At 46.2% G+C, this 22,044-nt stretch overlaps 1 protein-coding gene across 8 annotated transcripts in view; it reads right to left on the reverse strand.

Annotated features, from left to right (window-relative positions):
* SFXN5 (sideroflexin 5) overlaps positions 1–22,044 on the reverse strand; it is a 103,852-nt gene that overhangs the window by 28,264 nt on the left and 53,544 nt on the right. For 6 of the 8 annotated variants that reach the window (XM_072862777.1, XM_072862773.1, XM_072862775.1 and 3 more), the window contains 3 exons: positions 9,457–9,547; positions 4,676–4,791; positions 2,494–2,579 (listed from right to left, as the gene is read on the reverse strand). In XM_072862777.1, coding sequence (XP_072718878.1) covers positions 2,494–2,579; positions 4,676–4,791; positions 9,457–9,547 — 293 coding nt within the window. The remainder of the gene's footprint in view (positions 1–2,493; positions 2,580–4,675; positions 4,792–9,456; positions 9,548–22,044) is intronic. The other 2 variants (XM_072862772.1, XM_072862778.1) reach the window with 1 other exon arrangement.

Here is a 22,044-nt window from a genome sequence, read left to right on the forward strand (position 1 = left end):
CCAGTAATCCAAAGATATTTGATGGAAAATGAAACAGTAGGCACAAAGCTCTAAGTAGAATTTAGGCAGGCAAAATCAGTGACCAGATATTTTTATATCTACAGAGTTTCATTTGGGGGTGGTGGGGAGGAAAGTATTCTCTTGCAAACCCAAATTAAGTCTTTCTATTAGTTAATATGATGACTTTTTGAAGACAACCTCCTGTATGCCTGCATTTGCTTGACAGATAAAATTAGTTTTGATAAGTCTTGCACAGAGCACAGGCGCATTTAGTAAAACTCATTATATCAGCACAAGAAGTTATGATGCCCCCAAGTGCGAAGCAAATTTTGCTATTAGTTTTATCTGAGCTTGTGAGTGCTTAGCAAGACCCATGATGGTCCTCAGTGTTTCCTGTTGACGACAATCATTTATAGACCAGATTTCGAGAAACTTAGAATTTTTGCACATAAAGATTTTTGACTGTTCATGTTGATAAGCAGAATAGCAAAGATCCTCTGAATTATACAGATAAAATAGTTTGCCCTCTGAGGTGATCTTTGCTGGATGAGCTAATCACCAAGGTATAGCTAGACTGGAACCCGTGCCCGTGTTAAGCCAGCGGTGACACACGCAGCCACTTCGATGCAAAGCCTCAGTGTGACAGAAAGGAGAAAAGAAAGAGCTCTGTGGTAAGAACATCACAAATCAGTGGCATTTCTGAAGTGTCTGGCATGTGGACAGATGAAAACAGAAGTCCTCTCGACTGACAACAGCAAAGCAGCTTTGATGGGATTATAAAGGCTAGAATCACGCGTCTGAATTTGCAGCAGGGAAGCTGCCAAGATGCTGGGGTACAAAGATAAGTGACAATCCCTGTTCTTCTTACACACGCTTTTGAGCAAGCCCTGAGTAAGGTACTCCAGAGTAAGACATGGTCACTCCTGAGCACCCCTCCTGCAGGTAGATCATGGGCTGGGGGACTGTGCGGGTGACACAGGGTCTTGGAGCAGGAAAGAGGCTGCAGAGCTTTGGCCAAGGAGGAGCATGAAGTGAAAATCAAATGTTTTGCATAAAATTAGGGGTATTGGAATCTACCCCTTGTCCTTATGTGTCTCCAGCAGCCATCTTCAAACAGTGGCTTGCAGCAAGTGTTTCCAAGACTGTGCCCTGTTGCAGGGAACCACCACAATCCCTTTGAAAAACAGAGGAAAACAGTGTATTTTGGCCAAAAAGGGCTGAAATAACTTATTTTAGAGTTCCCAAAACAGAATTTGTTGCTCTGTTTCTCCCCACACCCAGGCTATGGGAGGAACCAATCTTGGTGAGAGCCTCTAGGTGCTAGAGAGGTACCAGACTATATCTATATTTTTAAGTTAAGATGTTAAAAATCAGTCTCCAAATCTACAGAAGCAGCCCGACCCGTCCGTTAGGAGAGAAGATTGCCCAGGGGTGTTTCTACAAGGGTAAACAAGGCTAACCAAAGTTATGGGTCAATCCCTAATCGTACTAATTGCTATTTACTTTGTCAGTGGAGTGCTTTAGAGCAGCTATTATCAACAGATTTGTTTAAAGAATGCTTCCAGCTTGGCCGTCTGGACAAAGGTAGCAAGCCCTTTAGCACCCCCATCTTTCAATGCGCTAATCAGTCTCCAGAGGTTGGCAAGGTGATCCCCACCCCACGGATCATTCACACCGAATGAGCCACTGATGGGTGTCCTAAGGAGCCACAGGCACCCAACAGCTCCAAACAGGCTCACAGCATCTCTGGGCAGCAGAAAAAGCGGAGGTGTTGGAAAGCAAGGTGGGAGAACGGCCAATGGAAAGGGTGGTTTGGGGGTTTTTTGCTATTAAGAACTCTGATAGGAGACGTGTTTGGACGTGAAATTATAACCCTGCCCTTTCCTGCCCACTCTCCTAGCACTGATGCTCCACAGAGACATCTGACAGGAGAGATTCTGGCTTAAACAGTGATGGAAAGCAAATTTCTGCAAGATATGTGAAGCATGTATTCTTCTGCGGAAGTCCAAGCCACAGGACTTTATTGCAAGAAAGTACAAGTGAGTTCAAACAGGGCATAAGCAAGTCCAACAGCGGCCAAGGTGGCCTGGATGCAGCATGTGGTTAGCAAGTCCCTGCACTCCCCACCGTTGGCTGAACACGAGCCAAGACCTTTCGTCTGACCCCACGTGGCAGCTCTAATGTTTGCTAAATGGAGGACTGAAAACTTACAGACATTTTTCCACTGAATTCAGAGAGTTTTGGCTCACACTGACCCTACGGAATAGGGTTATTCAAACTGCTGAGGTCTCAGAAAGATGTATTAAAATAACCACATAAATATAACACTAACAGCCTACAACAATGGTCAAAAATGATGAAACATTAAAATTTTAATAAGCAAAAAAAGTCTTTGATGGACTAATGCTAAGAAATATCAACGAATAACACCTACTGAGGATCTTTTCTCCCTTCCCCTTGAACAGCCCCCTCTTCATATTACCCAACACTTACTTTTCCAGTATGGACATAATAATTGGAGGTAGAACCAGTATAGGCATTGGCAGGACCACTCTAGTCAGGGCCGTTTCTAGCAGTGCCTGAAAAGGAAAAACAAACAAACCAACCCAAGACATTTAAAACAAATCTCAGGATGTACCTGCGCTGAGCAATCAACGGGTGGGCAGAGGAATGGTTTGGCTGGCCTGTCTTGTGTTGCATATATGAATAAATGTATCGACACACACTTTCAACTTTGCTATCAGCTATTTGTATACAACCCATTTTTGCTCTGTTGCTACAAACGGCGGGCTGGAGCCCATACTTGGTCACAAATCCAGCGGAATAAACAGAGACAACTAATAACTTCCCGGATTTCACTTTATGTGACCAGAAGTGCTCAGACATCTCATCATATTCCTACACAAACATGTTAGTGCTGCCTGGGGCAAGAAAGAGAAGCAAAACAGCTGCCTGGAGGATGCTGTAAGGTGAAATATCTCAGTATGGGCTGAGCAGCAGCTTCAACCCTTCCTCTCTTAACTGAATTTAAATTTCAGTTATGTGCTGGGGGAATACAGCACCTTATTGCCTGCTCCAAGACTTGTTTCTATTTTTTAATCACTGGTGGTTTATTGCAAAGCATCGTAACACACAGGGCTCTCCTCTCCCAGGAAGACACCCAACTGCGGAGCTATGGTGGTGGTTTCTCCCCGGCAAGAATCACCAGGAAGCAGCAAACAGAACAGCTTGGCAGCATGATATATATAAATTACCCCGAGATAAGACCTAGAGAAGACCATGGGCGCTCGCTCTAGCAAGGTGTTTAAGCACCACTGTGTCTTCATTTACTTCTTCCAACCACCTTTGCCAGCACCTACCTGGGATGCTCCAAGCCCTGCAACCACGCGTGGGAGTTTGGCAGACCTAGGCAGAGGATACTATAGATTCTGGATGGAAACGCTGAAACTTGTGCATACGGACAGGCTTGGGAGCACTCACTCCTTCCAAATGGAGAAGGTCTCAGAGAGGTGCAGATGTGTTACACTAAGGATCTGCCAAATTTTACATGACAAAACCCAGTACTAAGCTATTTAGGAAGAAGCATCGGGATTAGATGGCAGCTGAGCAGAGGTTCTCAGAAGTCCCAAATTTGATGTTTAAACTCAACCTAAATCACACTTACAGTACCTTCACTTTTAATATTTCTTTCCTATGTTGTCTGTCTTCCCCTTGACCATTAGGATGGGGAGGGGAAGCTGGGTCCTAAAGTCAGTTAATGTAAGTGAAGAAAACTGGCTCAAATAAGTATCTCTGAGCCCTTCAACAGATTGTTTTAAACTCCCTGTTAAACAACAATATGGAGATGTATTAGAGATCTCCCATTTCTTGCCGAGGACTGTAAATCTGTACATTAATTGCTGTCTACGAAGTGCCTTAAGAGCCTTGGACAGAAGGAGCAAGAGAAATGCCAAGCATTATATTATTAACTCCTCTGCCTGGGCGTGTGCTTCGGTACATGCTTTACATTTCAGATTAAAGCCCACTTGGAAACAACATGCCTCAGACAGTTAGATGATGCTCAGAAGACAAAACTATGTAAGAAGGGAAGAAAAGGGAATAATTGCAGGTAGATAGCAGAGAGTAGAAGGTTACAGGGGAAAACAAACCAGGTGTTAGGACGAGGATAAAGACATCTGGCTACCCTCACAAAGCTTTGGTTGGCAACTGGTAATGCAGCTTTGACATGGCAAGGGTTAAAAAGCTACTCAGCTCAAAAATGAAGTCTTCCTCATTTAGAAAAAGGTGTAAGTTATCTTTGCTTCATATTCAACATGAACTGCTTACAAGTTTCCACAAAGAAATCCTAAGGCTGTGAATGTATCAGAGTAGTACAGGATCTTCCTGATGTCAACCTGCGCCCTTCCAAGCCATCCAGGTCAGCCACCGAATTTGCCTGCGTGACACGAGCCTGTGTCCGCCAGCACACTCAGTTTTGTGGCCATGCAACTGCATGCGTGGGTACAAAGCAGGCATTAAGTTTTGCCGCTTTGTTCTTCCTGCATGATGGGGAAAGCTCATCTGTTTCTAGCTCTTTCAAGTCATTGATTCCTACGGCTGTGGGATTCGTTGAGCCTGAAGGCTAGCTGTGTACGAGCTCACCCGAGTGTTGGCCAGGAACATCACAGGTACATACGTGTTTTGCAGCAATTCTGGAAGACCCGACAATGTTTCCGTTATTGTCCAAAACATCAATTCCTTCTTCCAGCTCTGTGTGCCTCATCAGGACAACATTGCAGATATTGGCACTAGCTGAGGATGAGAAAAGCATGATGATTAGCAACGCAGCCCTGGTCAATACCAAATGGCAGGCTTCTGTTTGCCGTGACAGCCCTTCAGCTTTGCTTGCATCAATCTGCCAAGAAGTTTCTGCAAGTCAAGGAGCCACTCTTACACCGAGACAAAGATGTAATTCTCCAGAGGAGAATAATAATCAAGATAATTTTCTTTTACTTGCAAAAGGATCTGCTGCCACAATCAGAAATGTATTCACGCAAAGAAACACCAGTATGTCCAGACGTTGGTGTTCGGACATGCTCCCAACTCCCATAGTTATTTTTCACCCAACATTTTGATCTAAGTCAAACATGTCCTTGCACTGGGCTACCAGTTGGTCTTGGCCAACCAGGCACTGCTGATTGACAGCTGCCTCTTCTGACGGTACATCCCAGAGCTGGTTTTAACTCCCCTTACTAAGCCAGCAGACAAACTCTTCTTAAATAATGGCTTTTAGCAGGTATGATGGAAATAAATACATTGCAAGGGATTAGACTGAGCTATGAAGGACAGCTTAGATCTGAGCTCTGGAAGAGGACAGAATTATTTTTTTTAAATCAATTAAGACAAGGTTGGGTTGTTTCCATGGACACGTATCCCATTAGCAGGGGTCCTGCTGACTATTTGTCCTTATTTCACATGTTTTAGCAGAAAAATGGCTCTGTGGACTTATTTTCTATTAGACACCTGCTTGTTTGCTTTAACAGTATTTTGCCAAACTGCGACACAAACCAGCAGCGCTTTGGAGGACTCTGGTTCCCAACATTCACATTTCCCAAATATCAGCCCTGCGTTCGCAGCGGAGGCAGAGGCAGCTCTGGGACCCTTTCTGACAACACCCCCCTTGCCCAGCCTGTGGCTTTCGTAGCCTTCTCGAAGTGACCCCAAATTCTGCTCCTCAAGTAACGTGTTAAGAGTTGGGGTTGAGGAACATCCTTCCCAGACTCAGCTCCTCTCCACGGCCCAAGCACTTTTTAATTTTTTCCAAAGAAAAGCTGCTAATTCCTATAAAAGTTTTGGTTTTGATAAACTGGCATTTTCCAGCAACCCCCCCACCACCACATTTTGTTGCAAACTTTCCAACCAGAACTAACACAAACCTACTGTTGCTGCAAGTACCACTGCTTCCAAAAATGTGTTTCTGTACTGCTTGATGGGTTAATATTCGCTAATTAATCTCAATTCATGTCATATAACAAATGTCTAATTTTTTGAGGGTGGTGGGTGGGTGAGCCCTATACGAATGCAGCTCTCTGCAATCAAGGATGATTTGTGGTGACAAATGCTCCTTACACTCGAGAATAAGAGGAACATACACACACGCACACTCTGTCTCTCTCTTTAATATTCAAACTACCGGACCACTCTTCCCATCTATCAAAATATCTGTGTTACCAGCCCTTCAGCTCCCGAATCCAAGATAAAAAAGAAAGCAGACATTTCATTTAAAGCAAGTTTAGCCCCTCTTTTTTTTTTTCTTTTTTAACACTCACATGTCCCATCCTTCTAGCTTTCAGTCAAGACTGAACAGATAAAAACACGCCAGCAGAGATGCTCTGGCCAAACCAGGATGCACCGGCACAAGGGTCTTGTGAGATTCATGACGGGGTGCCCAGACCTGAAGCTCCCACCACAGCTAGATGCTTCTCCAAGTCTCTGGATCCTATTAGGGCTTTGTTGACCAGGTCCCAGATTCAAAACCTGATTCCAGCCCAGTTTGTCTGAGACAAGCAACTATCTTAGTTGCTCCCGTCCTATTTCAGTAAAACACTGAGAAAGCAGAAAAAGCCGCTAATTATGGGTAAACTTGGATTTTATGGAAGTCTCAAATACAGGGGGGAATGAGAAATAAATAAATATATATGTAGACAATTGGATTTTCAGAATTTGGGGAAAAAAACGTGATAATACAGCCTGGAAACTACTTCTGTGAAAACACTTAGTGACATATTAGAAACTGGGTTCAGATACAAAAGCAATCCACTACCCCACTTCTATATGTGTATAAATATCCTTTCTAAACCAGGGTGCTCTCCACACACTAAATATGCCCTTGTGCACCACCTCATGCACCGTTTAAAAATTTTAACCCCACCCACAAAAAAAAAAGCCCAAGGAGAAGAAATCCTTCCTCATCCTCACCTCCCTTCCCTCCAACAGGTATCCTTCTACCAGCTTTAACTTCCTTCGGATCAGGTTTGGGATGCCACCTTTGGGGTTTTCTGTCATTTCTTTTTGCCACATACACCTCCAGTATAAAGCACACCATTGCCAGCGACACCCCTTACCTTCGTGACAGCTATCCACACCCAGTGCTTGGGAAGAAGCGGGTAAATTGGGTTCTTTGCAATAACTCTGGGCATTGATGTACTTCACCACCTACACCTCCAAGACAGGGTCAAGCCCCTTCTTGTTCAAAATTGGGAATCACAGCTCTCCAGAACACAGCGTAGACACACTCCTTCCCTTCTCCTGCACCGAAAACCTTCATGGAGAACGACTTCACCACCCGGACGTTGCTCTGGGGTGGCCAACATCAAGCATGAACCCCTCTTGCATCAAGCCAGCCACTGGGTATGCAGAGCCTTCGCCATTTCCATGAGCTCTTCCACCCAGGATGGTTTGCTGGATCCGTCCCCTGGGGCTGGGGAGGATTTTTCAGACAGCCTGTGATTTTCAGCCACTACAAAGTAGTAGAGGTGGAGGGTGAGGCCACAGCCTGACCTCCCGGCACCTTGCTCCAGTAGTGGATCAGACTGCACCAGCTACCTGGGTGCCTTCATGTCTGGCCACAGTCTGTGTTATGACAAGTGAGGTCTGGAGGCCCCTGCAGATACATCCCCATGCCCTGCCCTCGTCTCGGGGTCCCATGGTGAAAGTGGATTTGAAGGAGGAACCACTTAGGTTAAATACGCCCTACAGGCAGCATTTCTGCAGATATGGTTTAGTTTATTGGGCAAAGACAACTGTTACATGACCCAGAGAAGACAGACACAAGATGTGGAGCATCTCTGAGGGCAGTAAGACCCATAGACCAGTTTTCCCAGTGCCTACCCCAGCTTCCCAAGGCTTTACAAGGCTCTTTAACGACATCCCTGCTGGGACTCTGCCTTTCACCTGAGCAGTAGCTGCGCTTCCCCAAGTCTCTATCTCTCATGATCCCTTGGGATGAGAGACCATAACGCTTTGATGCATACCTCCACTTTTCCAGCTGCTATCAACCAGCACAGCTCAGCCACGGTCAGTGGGAGAGGGAGGCAAGGAAGGGCAAGGGGAAAACTGCTTAATGGTAGTGGAGCAAGAGCTTTACACCAGCGTCTGGCTTTTCATGAAGAAAAGGTGAAATTCTGCCCTTTTGCTGGGAGCTGGCGGTTCAAAAGCAATGGGAAGACGCATCTTAATTAAACAGTTTGTCCAGGTCTGCAAACCAATAACTCGCAGCTTTCAAAACCACAAAACAGCAATTAGTGGGAGGATTCCTGATGTCCTGGCACATAACGAAGCATGACAGTACACAAATAAAATAAGAACTAGAGAATTAATTACGGGCTAAACAATTTAATTATGGGTCCTCAATCAATGCCAACACAAGCATAACCTCTTTCTCCTTACACCTTGGTATGAAAATAGATTAAGCTGGCAGCAAAGACTTGCCACATGCATCTCTGACTCAAACCCAGCCTCAGAGCTGCCTCCCGGGTCCTGAGCTCACCTCTAGTGCCCTCCTGGTTATAAAAATCAAAAGAAAGCTGAAACCCTCTAAAAATATATACCAGGAAAGTTCCAGGAAAACAATAACAACGTCCACAGATTCCCTATATAGAAGAGAAGTGCTCAGAAAAAAGACTGACTGCAACCTACAGACCACAATCCCTCTTACCCCCTGCTCTGCAGACAGGGCAAGCAGCTGTTTTTCTGGCAGAAAAAAATTTTAAAAGCCCCAACAACCTGGGGCCTTTATAAATGCGCAAGCTTATGTAAAAATTACCCTTACACCACTGGCGATTTCTTCACGGCTAAAATAACTCATCATTTGCTGAACATTGTAACCACGGGCTTCAGCAAAGGCTGAGTCCAGCGTGTCCCTTCCCTCAAACACTGAGCAGTTAGCTGATAAACTGCAGAAAGGTTTATTTTATGCTCCAACAAGCCAGCAGCAGCCTTAATTCTTCACACACTTTGGTCTTTTTTTAATCAGTGGCTCTTACAAATCTGTATATTCAGAGTAGGAGCATTTAATTGCATTTTTATTGTAAAAAAAACCCTAATGCTACCGCTTATTTGAAGATTTGATTTGACATGATTCAAACCAGATCTTGCAAATTAAATGCTCTCGAATTTGGACGATCAAGGACCAGTCAACATCGACCATTTTTTAAACCACTTGAGAGTGGAAAGTGCAGCTTGATAAAGCCTCGTGAGCTGCCTCTGCCAGCAGCTTTGCGTCGTTTTCCTGCCGAAATGCTGCTTTGCACCATCCCGTCGCTGTCTGCACTGACTCAGCAACCCACCGCCGAGGGGACAAGGCAGCGACAGCGTAAAGCAGGAAGGCATGAGTTAGGCGTCCATCCCAGTGGCTTTTAGCCACCGGTAGGTTTACAGCCAACACTTTGAATATAGAGAAAAAGCATTATTTCTTACCGACAGCAGGGAATGGCACAAACCTCTGGATCAAGAGACGAGTGGCGGGGGTAAACTTGTTTGCTCTCTGAACCAGAACATTAAGGCCCACCTTTGAATAGAAAAAAAAAAAGAGAAGCAGAAACATTTCGCTACAAGGAGCAGGGCAGATGCCACAGCTTACGGACAGCAGCAGAGCTCTTCTGGGGGACAGATTGGGGTCTCTCCCCATGCAGAAGCGTTTGAGAACTACGCCCCACACACACTGCAGGCTTTAGCTGCGTTGGGTTCAACCCTTTACTCAATGAAGGGTTCAACCCAACCGTTGGGTTGAACACAACCATTGGGTTTAAATGAAGGGTTGAACCCAACCGTTGGGCTGAACCCAACCATTGGGCTGAACCCAACCATTGGGTTTAAACCTTTTCCAGCCAAAAGACAGGCTAGAAACAACTGCAGTGATGTTCAGTCCTTCTGGAAATGTCCCTAAGCTGCATTTTTACCCAGTTCACCGGCATTTTCCCCATCCAGCACAAAATCATTAGGGCTAGGAGTCATCACCCGGCTAGGAAAAAGCCAAATATCAGTGGTGGTGGTTGGCCCAAGACAATTCATTCCTCCTCCCAGGGTCTGTGCAAATTACACCACCCCACTCCATTGCAAACATTTGGGCTACAAAGGAGCTATTAATAGAAACAAGAAATAGCAGGCAGTTTATTATAACCATGGATCATTTTTTGGTTGCCTCCTCCAATGCTTGAATAATGCAGAGCTCTCCGCAGTTTTGCAGGGATCTAAGTCATTGCGTATGTTAATATAAACAGCACGGAGGAGAGTTGCTGCCTCGTCAGCCTCAGCGTGGTTGGATAGTAGTGATAGTCGGAGATTTTCCATCAAAATTTCTTTCAAGGAGAACTGGGGTTATTAATTAAACAAACCTATTCACGGGGAATGACTTCTGTCTTCAAATTACTCTCCCCTACAATATTTTCTCTTTTTCATCAAAAAAACCCCAATGCGCAAACAAAACCCAACAGCCCCAAACCCGGAATTTTAGGCCGAAAGTGGAAGTCTTTAGCAATGCCTGGCCAAAAAGTTTTCAGCCAAAAATGCAGCAAAATTAAAAAAAAAAATTCAGCCAAAGCCAAAAACCTGCCAGCAAATAGTGATTTGGGGGCTTTAAAAAAAAAAAAAAAAAAAAAAAGCAAAGCAAAGCAAAGCAAAGCAAAGCATGGGAGAACATATTTTGCAAGCTGCTACATTATACATGCATCCGCAGCGCATCTCGTCTTTTTGGAGGCTGAGAGGAAGATGTTGAGAAGCACAACTGCTGGGTAAGCCCTGCATAAGTAGGGTGCTGGTTTTCAAAACCCGTGGAGTGTTTCCAGAGCCCCACGAGGCTTTCACCAAGACCTCAAGCAGGAACCCTTCCTCCTCTCCTTGGCCACCGCGACTCTAGCACTGAGTCCAAGAGAGCCATGGTGGCTCTTCTTAGTCTGGGCAAGAATGAGGGTTTTGTCTTAATCTTCTTCCCCCTCAAAAATGACTGAATAATATTTTTTTTTTACATTTTCCAAGTACTGGGATGGGTATTTGCAAAATCTGAATGCTTCCAGAAACTGTAAAGCAGTTTAAAACAGGTGGCTTTAAGAGTAAAAGTAAGGCAGTCTTAAGCCTGGCTTTGCTGGTCCTGCCCCATGGATTCAGGTATTTATAGCCTGGATACAGTTCATCTGTGTAGATGACGAATTTTGTTGGGTTTGCAGCCTCTGCTTGTAGGTTTGATGGAAGGATTTGACCGTGAAGTGGAAGAGCAGCAGCTTTTGAAAAAGAAGAGATGAGTCTGGGAGAGACACCGCTGTGAGGCTAGTGGTAATAAAAGCATTTTACTTTCAGATTCAATTTGGTGCTGCAGATGAACTCGCTCCTCCACTTACAGCAACCACCCCGCTGTGAATATGAAATTAAATGTTGCTATAGATTTAAATCCAATCTCCCAAATTCCCAACATGAGGACTAGATTTAGAAAACTAATGAGGGTTTGTTTTTTACAGTTTTGAAATTGCTTTAGCCAATCTGTGAACTCTTTCCCGCAGGTCACAAAGTGGGATGAGGGTAAACAGGTCAAGGAGAGCATCCAACAACGAGCAGGTACTCCTCAATCTCAGACCACTGTAAGCAAAAGGGCCATCAACAATGAGAGCTTAATGAGTTTAATTCCTAGGGGATGGCCAAAGAACACTGACTATCGAGGCAAATTCATCACTAAGAAAACAACCACAGGAGTATTATCATCATCCTCACCCTGCCTACAGCCTGAGTCACAGATCTGGGATCTACAACACTGGTGCTGCACAAACACGTAACAGAGAGTCAGGTGGGATTCATCACACCAAGCGTGGTAGAATCATAGAATCATAGAATCATTTAGGTTGGAAAAGACCCTTAAGATCATCGAGTCCAACCGTTAACCTAACACTGCCAAGACCACCACTAAACCATGTCCCTAAGTGCCACATCTACACATCTTTTAAACACCTCCAGGGATGGGGACTCCACCACTCCCCTGGGCAGCCTCTTCCAATGCTTCACAACCCTTTCAATGGAGAAATTTTTCCTAATGTCCGATCTAAACCTCCCCCAGCACAACTTGAGGCTGCTTCCTCTCATCCTACGGGCTCCCTTTGCAGCCCAGCGCAGAGAAATGAGCCTTTTTAAGGGTTTTTATTCTCTTCCCGAGACAGACATTTATGGGTGCTCACGTGAAATGTCCCCAACAGTGCCCATTCATCCCTGGTGACTGTCAAAGGAGTCCAAGGCTGCAGCTCAGATATCTACGCTGGTGACATGCCAACTCAGGCAAGACAAGTGCTCCTCCTTGCAGCTGGGAGCTCTGGGCATGGATTTGCAGGACTGGTTTCAGTGCAGTACTGGTTTGAGTGCAGTACGGGTTTGGGATATTCCTGCACTGTGACCCAGATTAGGGGACGAATCCAGCTTTTTCAAACTGCCTGGTTTTTGGCAGTTTCCTTCTCCAGAGCACTTCCTCGATCCGGCTGACAGAGCATCCCGACAAGCCGGGGAAAGCCGGACACGGGGGATACATTACACCGCAACTGCTGCTAACATCCCGCAACACGAAACCGGGGCCGAACGCTGTCAACGGGAGAGCAACCTTACTCAGGGCTCTACTATGCCTCCGGCAGCACTCTGCCCTTCCTCCCTCCCTCTTCTTCAAGCGCCGAGAATTCCTGCTATTTATTTTGCTACCGGTTTTGTTTTCAGCATCAACAACATTATCTCAGCAGAAGGACAGAGTTTGCGGTGTTGCCGTACTTGAAGCCGTACCATCAGACACTGTCACAGAGTGCCTGTGTAATAATAAACCAAGATTTCTGTTTCCTTTTCTTTTCCTTCATGTCTTAAAAAGTTCTGACCTCATGTCCACTGAGACATGAATTTTAAAAGCACAGGAACTTTTTAAAAAATCCCTGCTTTTTTTTTTCCTTTATGACTGTGAAGATTTTTGAAGCCTGAGCGATGGCTTTTGAATGCCTGAAGTTGGCAATGACGGAGCCATTTGATAAAGGTCTAACCCTACACCTCTTAAACCAGTTCTACAGCAGTAAATACATCAGCAGTTCAAGAAGTTATTTCACTTAATTTTGAGAGGGAATATTTATAAAATAAAGGAATATTAGGAGTCCAGCGAGCAAGGTGGACATTGGTCGGTAGATGACGCCACCTAAATGTCGCTGAGCAGCTCTCCAGACTTCATTAACTGCGTTGGTGAGATCTCCACCGTTTTAAGGGATTCAACTTTCCCAGGTTCCAGTAGCATTGGGGCAACCCTGACCATTGCAGTTGGAGCTGGCTGCTCCAAGTGACCGAGAAAGTCAACTTGGAAGGAGGGACTGGCTCCAAAGCAGCTTATCCTTCAGCCCTCAAATCGCCAGATTGCTGAATGAGAACACTAATTGGATCTGATGAGTCCCATACAGCTGAACTAAAGAAAAGAGCATTAGGAGAAGGAAGGAAAAAAATCATTCATTAGGGCTGAGAGGTGAAGATGGAGGCAGAGATGGAAAACTGGGCTGTTTACCAACTGGAGCTTTACCAAGTCAAGGAGAACAGAATGGAGGAGTATAAGGGAAGGGAAAGCAGTAACAATCTGAGTGGAGAAGGAAGTTAGAGAGGAGCAAGAGTAAGGAAAGGAGGGAACTTGAGTGACACCCAAGATGACTGCAGAAGGCATGACCGCAGTATCACAGAATCGTACAGGTTGGAAAAGACCTTTAAGATCATCAAGTCCAACCGTAAACCTAACACTACCAAGACCACCACTACACCACGTCCCTAAGCACCTCATCCAAACGTCTTTTAAATACCTCCAGGGATGGGGACTCAACCACTTCCCTGGGAAGCCTGTTCCAATGCTTGACAACCCTTCCGGTGAAGTAAAATTTCCTAATATCCAGTCTAAACCTCCCCTGGCGCAACTGGAGGCCATTTCCTCTTGTCCTATGGCTTGTTACCTGGGAGAAGAGACCGACCCCCACCTCGCTACAGCCTCCTTTCAGGCAGCTGTAGAGAGCGATGAGGTCTCCCCTCAGCCTCCTTTTCTCCAGGCTGAACAACCCCAGGTCCCTCAGCCGCTCCCCATCAGCCTTGTGCTCCAGACCCTTCCCCAGCTCCGTTGCCCTTCTCTGGACACGCTCCAGCCCCTCAAGGTCTCTCTTGGAGTGAGGGGCCCAAACCTGAACACAGCATTCGAGGTGCGGCCTCAGCAGTGCCGAGTACAGGGGGACGATCACTGCCCCAGTCCCACTGGCCACGCTATTTTTGATACAAGCCAGGATGCCATTGGCTTTCTTGGCCACCTGGGCACACTGCTGGCTCATATTCAGCGGCTGTCAACCAACACCCCCGGGTCCTTCTCTGCTGGGCAGCTTTCCAGCCACTATTCCCCACAGCAGCCCCACAGCTGGATGCTTCCATGGAAGAAAATGGTGTAGTCTTGAGAAAGAAGCAAGATTGCAGGAAAGGTATGAGCAGGAAAAGAGGGGATTAATGCTGATAATGAAGCAAACTTGATTTGGCAGATGATGGAGAAAGGAGGATGGTGGGGGCCCATGCCCAAGACAAGAGGGTGTTGTTTCAACATTGAGTTTTCCATGCTTCTGGATCCTGTACAGAGGCAACTCCAGACCTGGACGCTGTGGGGCTGGGCTGGGGCAGAAGGAAAGGGCACGGATGAGAACAAATTTGCTGGATACAAAGACACACCAGTGAAACGAGAGAAAATGCCGCAGAGAAGCACAAGGAGTTTGGAAGGTGGCAGTCGGCGAGGACCCAGCGGTTGCCATGTACTCCTGAGCCCAGAGGCAGGGTGATGGGCACCGGGTGCCTCCGCAGAGCATACCACGTCTTTGCCTCCGCTACACCAAAGGCTCAACACTGTGCCTTTGGGAAATGGCTGCTACAGCTCCAACGATTTGAGGGCTCGATGGAGGAATCGCCAGGCTGGGTTTCCAGTCTGCGTGATCATACCCCTCTCTTCTGGTGTCTTCTGGCATCTGGACTTGGTATCTGTGAATCATTAGAGAAGAGGAGGTGCAGGAACGGGAGCTTTTGAGCACAGGTATCCAGATTTTAGAGCCGGGCACCGCTTCATTTAAAAACTTTAAGCAGCAAACAGAAGTTTATCACCAGCTCCTCCAATCTACTGTGATTTTCCTCCTGCTCCTGGCTCCCCGCAACGGTTCACCGAGGAGGAGGCGCCAGGCCATGCTCCATCCCCTCCCATCCCTCGCCCTACTTTGCACTGACTTCCTCCGGCTTCTAAGTGTTTCTTGACCATCCTAAGCAGCGGATAGTCCTGAGGGCAGTGGGTGGCCTCCCGCACCGTCTCACAAGCTGATTACGGGCATCACACCAAATTCGCAGGCTGTCAATGCAGCCGCTCCGCACGGCTCACAAACAATTATCAGGAAGAAGGAGCTGGGATTAGAAAAATCCACAGGGGCACCTCCACCTAGAGAGGAGAGTGAAAAATTGCATCTGTGTGTGTGTGCGAGTTAAGTGTGCGATGGGAGCGGGAAAGGAGGAACAACCCGTGGCCGGTGGCACCGACGGCATGGGAAGGAGCAGGGTTGCTGCCCCGGGGTGCTGCGTGCAAGGTTGCTCTCCCTTCCCGAAGTCGCACACAGCCAAGACTGAAAACGTGGTCCAGCAAGCTCCTGTCCTTCCTGAACATGGGGCGGGGGGGGGGGGAAATCAAGATCCTATTTGTTTATTGCTCATGAATTTTGTAAGTGTAATGAGCCAGACCAACTCTAATTCATCTAATTAAAGTTCTTGGATTCTCCTTCTAGCTTTGGTTAGACACCCTCAAGCATCGCCTGGCTTTATTTTAAAGGACAGAGCTGTAAATGTAACTTTTTCTTCTTCTCACTCCCCAGCACCAGAAGATTTTTAAACCTGCATATCAGAGCAAACGTATGCCTTGTAAACGGTATCAGCGATACAGTTCGCTGAGTTGTGGGAGTCAGGGCTGCAAGGGCAATACCTGCCCTTGCAGGTTGTGTCAAAGCCAGCTGTGACACAACCATTACAATGCCAGTATTATTTTACAGCGATAATCTCAGGCTTGAACAGTCTTCATCTCTCAGCTTTCTTAGGAGAAGGAAAATAAGATCTTTCTGCTGAAATCCTACGTGGTCGTGAGAATGTCTTGGATTGTAAGGGACGTTTTCAAGACAAAGTACATTCTGATTTTGCAAAATGCTAGCTTTTTGGGGGGGAAAATCCAGCTCGTTCAAAAATACCATTTTTGCAATGTCCATTTGTCCAGAAGCAGCTTCTGCTTTAATCTGATCTCTCAGACCCACACTGGGCTTTGCTGATTAGACTCCTACACAACTTTTTTTTTCTGATACAGCTAAATATAAAATTTAGGAGTTATAATTTTTGTGTAACCTTTGCACTCAACCAGTTCCAACTGTGGCTGAGATTCCTGCATGAATTATAATCTATGAACCCTGTGGGAATACAACCAAAAATCTCAAAGACAAATTACAGTTTTTCAAGAATTCAGAAGCTCTGCAGAAACCCTACAGTAACTACAGGAGCCCTCAAAAAGCTGTATTTTCTTGGAAATAACATCACCAAGACTTCTGTACAGGAGCAGGTTGCCCCAGGACGACTTAATAAGACCCCTGCATTGGAGAGGAGTGATTTCCCACTGTGAGAGCAGGACTTTGAGTCCTGGAGCATCTAGGTTTGAGTTTCTGCTCCGAAGAGCTTCCTACATCGGTCCCGACATGAAGTTATGTAGATTCTGCCTCCGTTTCCCAACAATGCAACAGAGCTGAGAACGAAGCCCAACCTCCCAGGGGCACCCCAAAGATCTGCAGGGGCTCCCATACAGCGTGCTGGAGGCTACTGCAGCACATACGCTACTCCATAGCGAGTGCTCTGCCCTTTGCTCCTGTCCAAGTGATCTAGTTGCATTTAACTTCAGCAGATTGTTGCTGGTTTCTTCTTTGAACTCCTGTGGTGGGCTTGTGGAGGCACTAGCCTTCAGTGGGCAGGTAGGCAAGAGCGGCTGGAGGGACTAACCTCCACCTTGGCTCTGCTGGTTGCAACCACAGGCTCACCTAAGCCATCTGTTTCTTTGCCCAAAGCCAAGAAGCAGTCATACACTCCATTTCTGCCCAGCCACTGTAGGGACAAGAGGGGTGACAAGCAGCTGAAGGGAGGCAACATCTCCAATTGCTGCAGCAGTTCGCTGGATGAAAATGTGTCCGAACCCACAAACCAAGATCAAGAGTGTCAGGGCTCCTAAAACTGATTTATACAAAACTCTATACTAGCAGGAATGACTTTTTCCCTTGCATTTTTCCAGGGAAAAGAAGTATCATGGGATACCTCAGCAAACCAGATTAGGTCATTAAAACTGTCTTGTTTCTCTTGTGCTGGTTTTGGCTGGGATAGAGTTAGTTTTCTTCATAGTAGCTAGTATGAGGCTATGTTTTGGATTTGTGCTGAGAATAATGTTGATAACACACCGATGTTTTAGCTGTTACTGAGCAGGGCTTACACTAAGTCAAGGACTTTTCAGCTTCTCATACTGCCCTGCCAGTAAGGAGGCTGGAGGTGCTGGGAGGGGGCACAGCCAGGACAGCTGACCCCAACTGCCCAAAGGAACATTCCAGACCATAGGACGTCATGTTCAGCGTATAAAGCTGGGGAAGAAGAAGGAAGGGGGGGACGTTCGGAGTGATGGCGTTTGTCTTCCCAAGTCACCGTTACGCATGATGGAGCCCTGCTGTCCTGGAGATGGCTGAACACCTGCCTGCCCATGGGAAGTGGTGAAGGAATGCCTTGCTCTGCTTTGCTTGTGTGCGCGGCTTTTGCTTTCCCTATTAAACTGTCTTTATCTCAACCCACGAGTTTTCTCACTTTTACTCTTCCGATTCTCTCCCCCATCCCACCGGGGGGGAGCGAGCGAGTGGCTGGGTGGGGCTTAGTTGCCGGCTGGGGTTAAACCACACCACTCTCCAGTTTTAGCCTAGTTTGTTTATATACATATTCAAGTTTAACTCCCTATACTTTCACAGTTTGTGAAAGCACCAGGTGCACACCATACAGTAAGCCAGAGCATCACTAAACCATACTGGCACTGGTTCCCTACCTCCACTGGCTTGTCTGGAGTCAGGATTTAGGGTCAGGAAGCAAGGAGGCACTTTTAAAATGAAAACACCTGGATCTGCCTGTGAAGAGATGCTTTAAACACCCTCCCGTACACCGCGACCAGGAGTGACTCCAAGGTGAGTCGTTAGCTGATAGCACCAAAGTTATTAATGGCATTAATCACCTGATTTTTTTAACCCAATGTTACTCAGTAAGGTAAGCCAAAAGGAAACATCCAGGTCCTGGGCAGGTACATTTTAAGTGTATAGATCACCACAAAATATACAGCCTGGCTGGCAGTCATGGTTACATGACATTGCATCTCTGTCTTTTATACAAAAGAAGACAAAACACCTACTTTTGTCAGAATTTAGCTCAGGTTGCTAAGTGAGAACAACGGATTTATTTGCCTCTGTACTGACAAGACCATAAATCCCAAACTTGCACTTAATAGAAACCTTCTGAGAAGTTACAAACCCGAGTATAATTGAAAGGGGAAGGAGGGAGCCTGTCTACTTTATTAATTGGGGAAAACCCCACCGTCCCTCCACTCAAGAGGTGCCTGATGTCATGCACGTGTTTTTGCTTCCCCTTTCATCGGGGGAGAATCGAACCCCTATCACAAGGGGGAAGATCAGTGCCATTGTGCCCAGGCAGTCACGACAGACATTCCCTGGTTAAGTTACATACACCTATATATGTAAAACACACTCTGTATGCCTGCCAAGCTTGCTGCGGTCTAATTAGAGCCCATCCTGTCAAGAGGGGAGGACAATGCCAGCAGTACCGATGTACGTGGCACCTCCGGGGTAACATGGAGTGGACAACAGATGGACAACGAGCTAATGACCTGGAGACCAAGCTGAGCGACAATACACTGCTTACTGGGAGACATCAGATACGTGGCCAAATGATACTGGCAGAAGAGAGAAACCCCTTTGAGAGTCTGCACGGGGTCTTCAGTATCACAAGGAGCAAGATTTGGAGCCGGTCTTGGCAGAACCTGAAGCTGTGACTGTGGAAATTAAAAACCTGATGTATAAAGCTCTCTGATCCACAGACTATGGAAACCAACAGCAATAACACCACTGCTGTGAAATGCTCCAAGGAGGGCATATGGAGAAACCCAACAATTCACCACCACGAGCTCCAGGTGAGGCAACCTCTGGGCTAACACCACCGGTCTCCAGTCTGCTGGTCTCAGCACCAGTGACAACCCAGAAACTAGAGAGCATCTGCTCACAGCCCTTGTCTGGATCTCATTTAATTTGCAAGCATTTAATTGCAGCCACAAGAATCACTTCTGACCTCAAACCGAAGTTACAGTCTAAGGCCATAGTAGTGAAGAGCTGAATTGGATGCAGAAGGAGTCAGCAATACAGTAGCAAATCGAGTTTGGATCTGAAACTGAGAAACCTCCTTATAAAATACGTATAAAACAGTTATTAACAATAAAATTGGTTTTGATTACATAGCTTTTTTAACCTTTTAAAAGTGTGACAAAATTAGCAAAGAGCAAGAGTGTGTGTGTGCGCGCGCGCGTCTGCTAGAAAGGGTTTCTGTATAATTACAAGCCCTCCGATCAGTATAGCTCTTGGCGCTAGAATACTGGGGGGGGGAACATTTAAAATATGCTTGGTCTTTCTCAAGTCTTTTTACTACTCTCTGCCTTTGTTTGCCTTGCTTAGGAAAACCAGCTGGTATTAATTGCACTTCGTACACCACCATCGTGAACAGGAGCCAGATATCAGAAAATAAGGCCTAATCACAGGAATCCACTCAATTGTTAAAAAAAAAAAAGAAAAAAATTACTGCTTAGCGTTCGGAAAAGCAGTAAAACGAGAGCAATCAAAAGAAAAGGCAGGAAAGAGGCTAGTGTATGGAGAATGTGATAAAAATAAACTACAATCACAGAAGGAGAAACAGAAATCTAGGTTACTTAACGGTAATCAGACTCTAAACATATTGTCCGCCGCAAGCAGAGCTCGGAGATGTCGCACGCTCGTGCGGAGCAGGTAGCCCAGGTCTCAGCATGTGCCCGGTGGCTGAGACGGTGCAGAAGTGTCATGTAAGAAGTTAGAGATGGAAGAGATCTGTTATCTCAGCCTTTTCACCTCTTTTCTTACACTCAAGTCTTAAAATTATCCCTTCTGATGTCTTTGCTAGCCTTACTTCAAGTGATTGCTTCTCTGGCAAAATTCTGGACCTGGCATAGCTTTCCTTGCCTGAAGCTATGCTGTGAATTGTGTTGAGCTGGGAGTAGGTGGGAAAAAAAGGAATATTGGGGGAAAAAAAATATTGAAATACTGAAAAATATTGGAAAAAAGAATATTGATGCCTCAAAAAACTCATCCTGAAGGGCTGCAAATCAGGAGTCCCAGATGTGGCACTGGATCCAAGAGAGATGTGTTGCCTCTCTGACAGCAATTCCTCTCTCTCTAAAATGGGAAAAGAATCAGGCTATTTGCAAAGATTTGCTAAGACTTCTAGTTTAATTGCAGGAAGTGTAAAGCCAAAATCTGCTCTTCTGTACGCATGAGAAAGCAATTTGTTTGTCCCTCTCGTTAGATAAAGACATGGAGGGTGAAGGCGATGGGAAGCACAATCACAAGTCAACTGATCTGTCATTTCATGAGCCTTCTCCCCACGTCGCTTGCCAACTGCAAACATGGAAGGGGCTCGCTTTAATTAATACCGGGTCTCAGCAGACCACTGGAGGCAGTGGCACTTGTTTTCAGGTCATCTGGTCCTAATAGGCTCACACTGGGAGGTGATTTGTTGCTAACTGACAGCAGAGATCAGTTAATGAGGGTTGAGGCCTTACAATCCAGCGTAATGAACCTCAGGGGTATTTCTATATTATTTGTCATCATCATTTAAAAAAAAAGCTGCTCGAGGAGATGCTGGTTATTAATCCAGGTATTTACAATATAAAAATCACTCCCTGCTCTGCAGGATTTTCTCTCGGCTGCTCTGCATCAGGAATTGAGCACCCAATAAGCGGTGCTACGGATTATCAGGACACAAGCTATTCTGCGGTAACACACACATCGGTAGCGTCCCCAACAGCTTGTCTACGCGAGGACATCGGTGCACAGCGACTTCATCTCATTTTCGCACACCCTAAGCGCCATAGCATGCTCCACTTTGGAAGCAGACCTCCTTCCAACATCAGGAAGGAGAAAATATCCATGAAGGCTTCCGCCCTTCCCCGCTCCCCCAGCTACATCAACGGATCTAAGGAAAGCTCCTGCCTCCCCGTAACAATATTCTGATTCTCAGAGCACCAAAGCTACAAAACCACTGCTATTACAGAGCTCGCGGTACTCTTTGCACATGCTAAGGGCATCCCAGTGGAAGCCCAGTCTGGTGGGGCCATCGTGGCACCTACTTACACAAGAAGGCAGCAACACCCTCTCAGCATCCGCACCACTGAAGGAAGATTTCCTCTTGCACAAGCTTGAAATGTTGTAACTACAGAATACTGTGGCATCATCTTTCCTCGTGGTGCTTTTAAAACTGTCCCTGCAATCGACAGCCGAGGTGCACAAGATAACCAGGCACTGGGGCTCCTGCTGGAGGTGCATCTACAAGTTATGTGGACAGATAAATCCCACCGTTGTTTCAGTTTCTGCATTTATTCAAAGGTTGTTTCTCTGCACAGACCACCAGCTCCTTCACCACCAGGGACTAAACGGTACAACTAACGGAGGTACAAACCACCACGGGATGAAGAGCTGATCTACCATCAGCAGACTGATGAGCCACGCACGCATCACCAGCGGTGACAGCCACTCTGCAGTAACAGCAGACCACTACTGGTTTGCTGTAATTTCTTTTATCTACAAGTCTTGGTGTGGTTTTCACACTGCTTCAGAGAACGAGTGTTTCTCACAGCACCACTGATGGTCACTT

Source organism: Ciconia boyciana, chromosome 5 (genome assembly GCF_034638445.1).
Source record: "Ciconia boyciana chromosome 5, ASM3463844v1, whole genome shotgun sequence".
Classification (NCBI taxonomy): Eukaryota; Metazoa; Chordata; class Aves; order Ciconiiformes; family Ciconiidae; genus Ciconia; species Ciconia boyciana.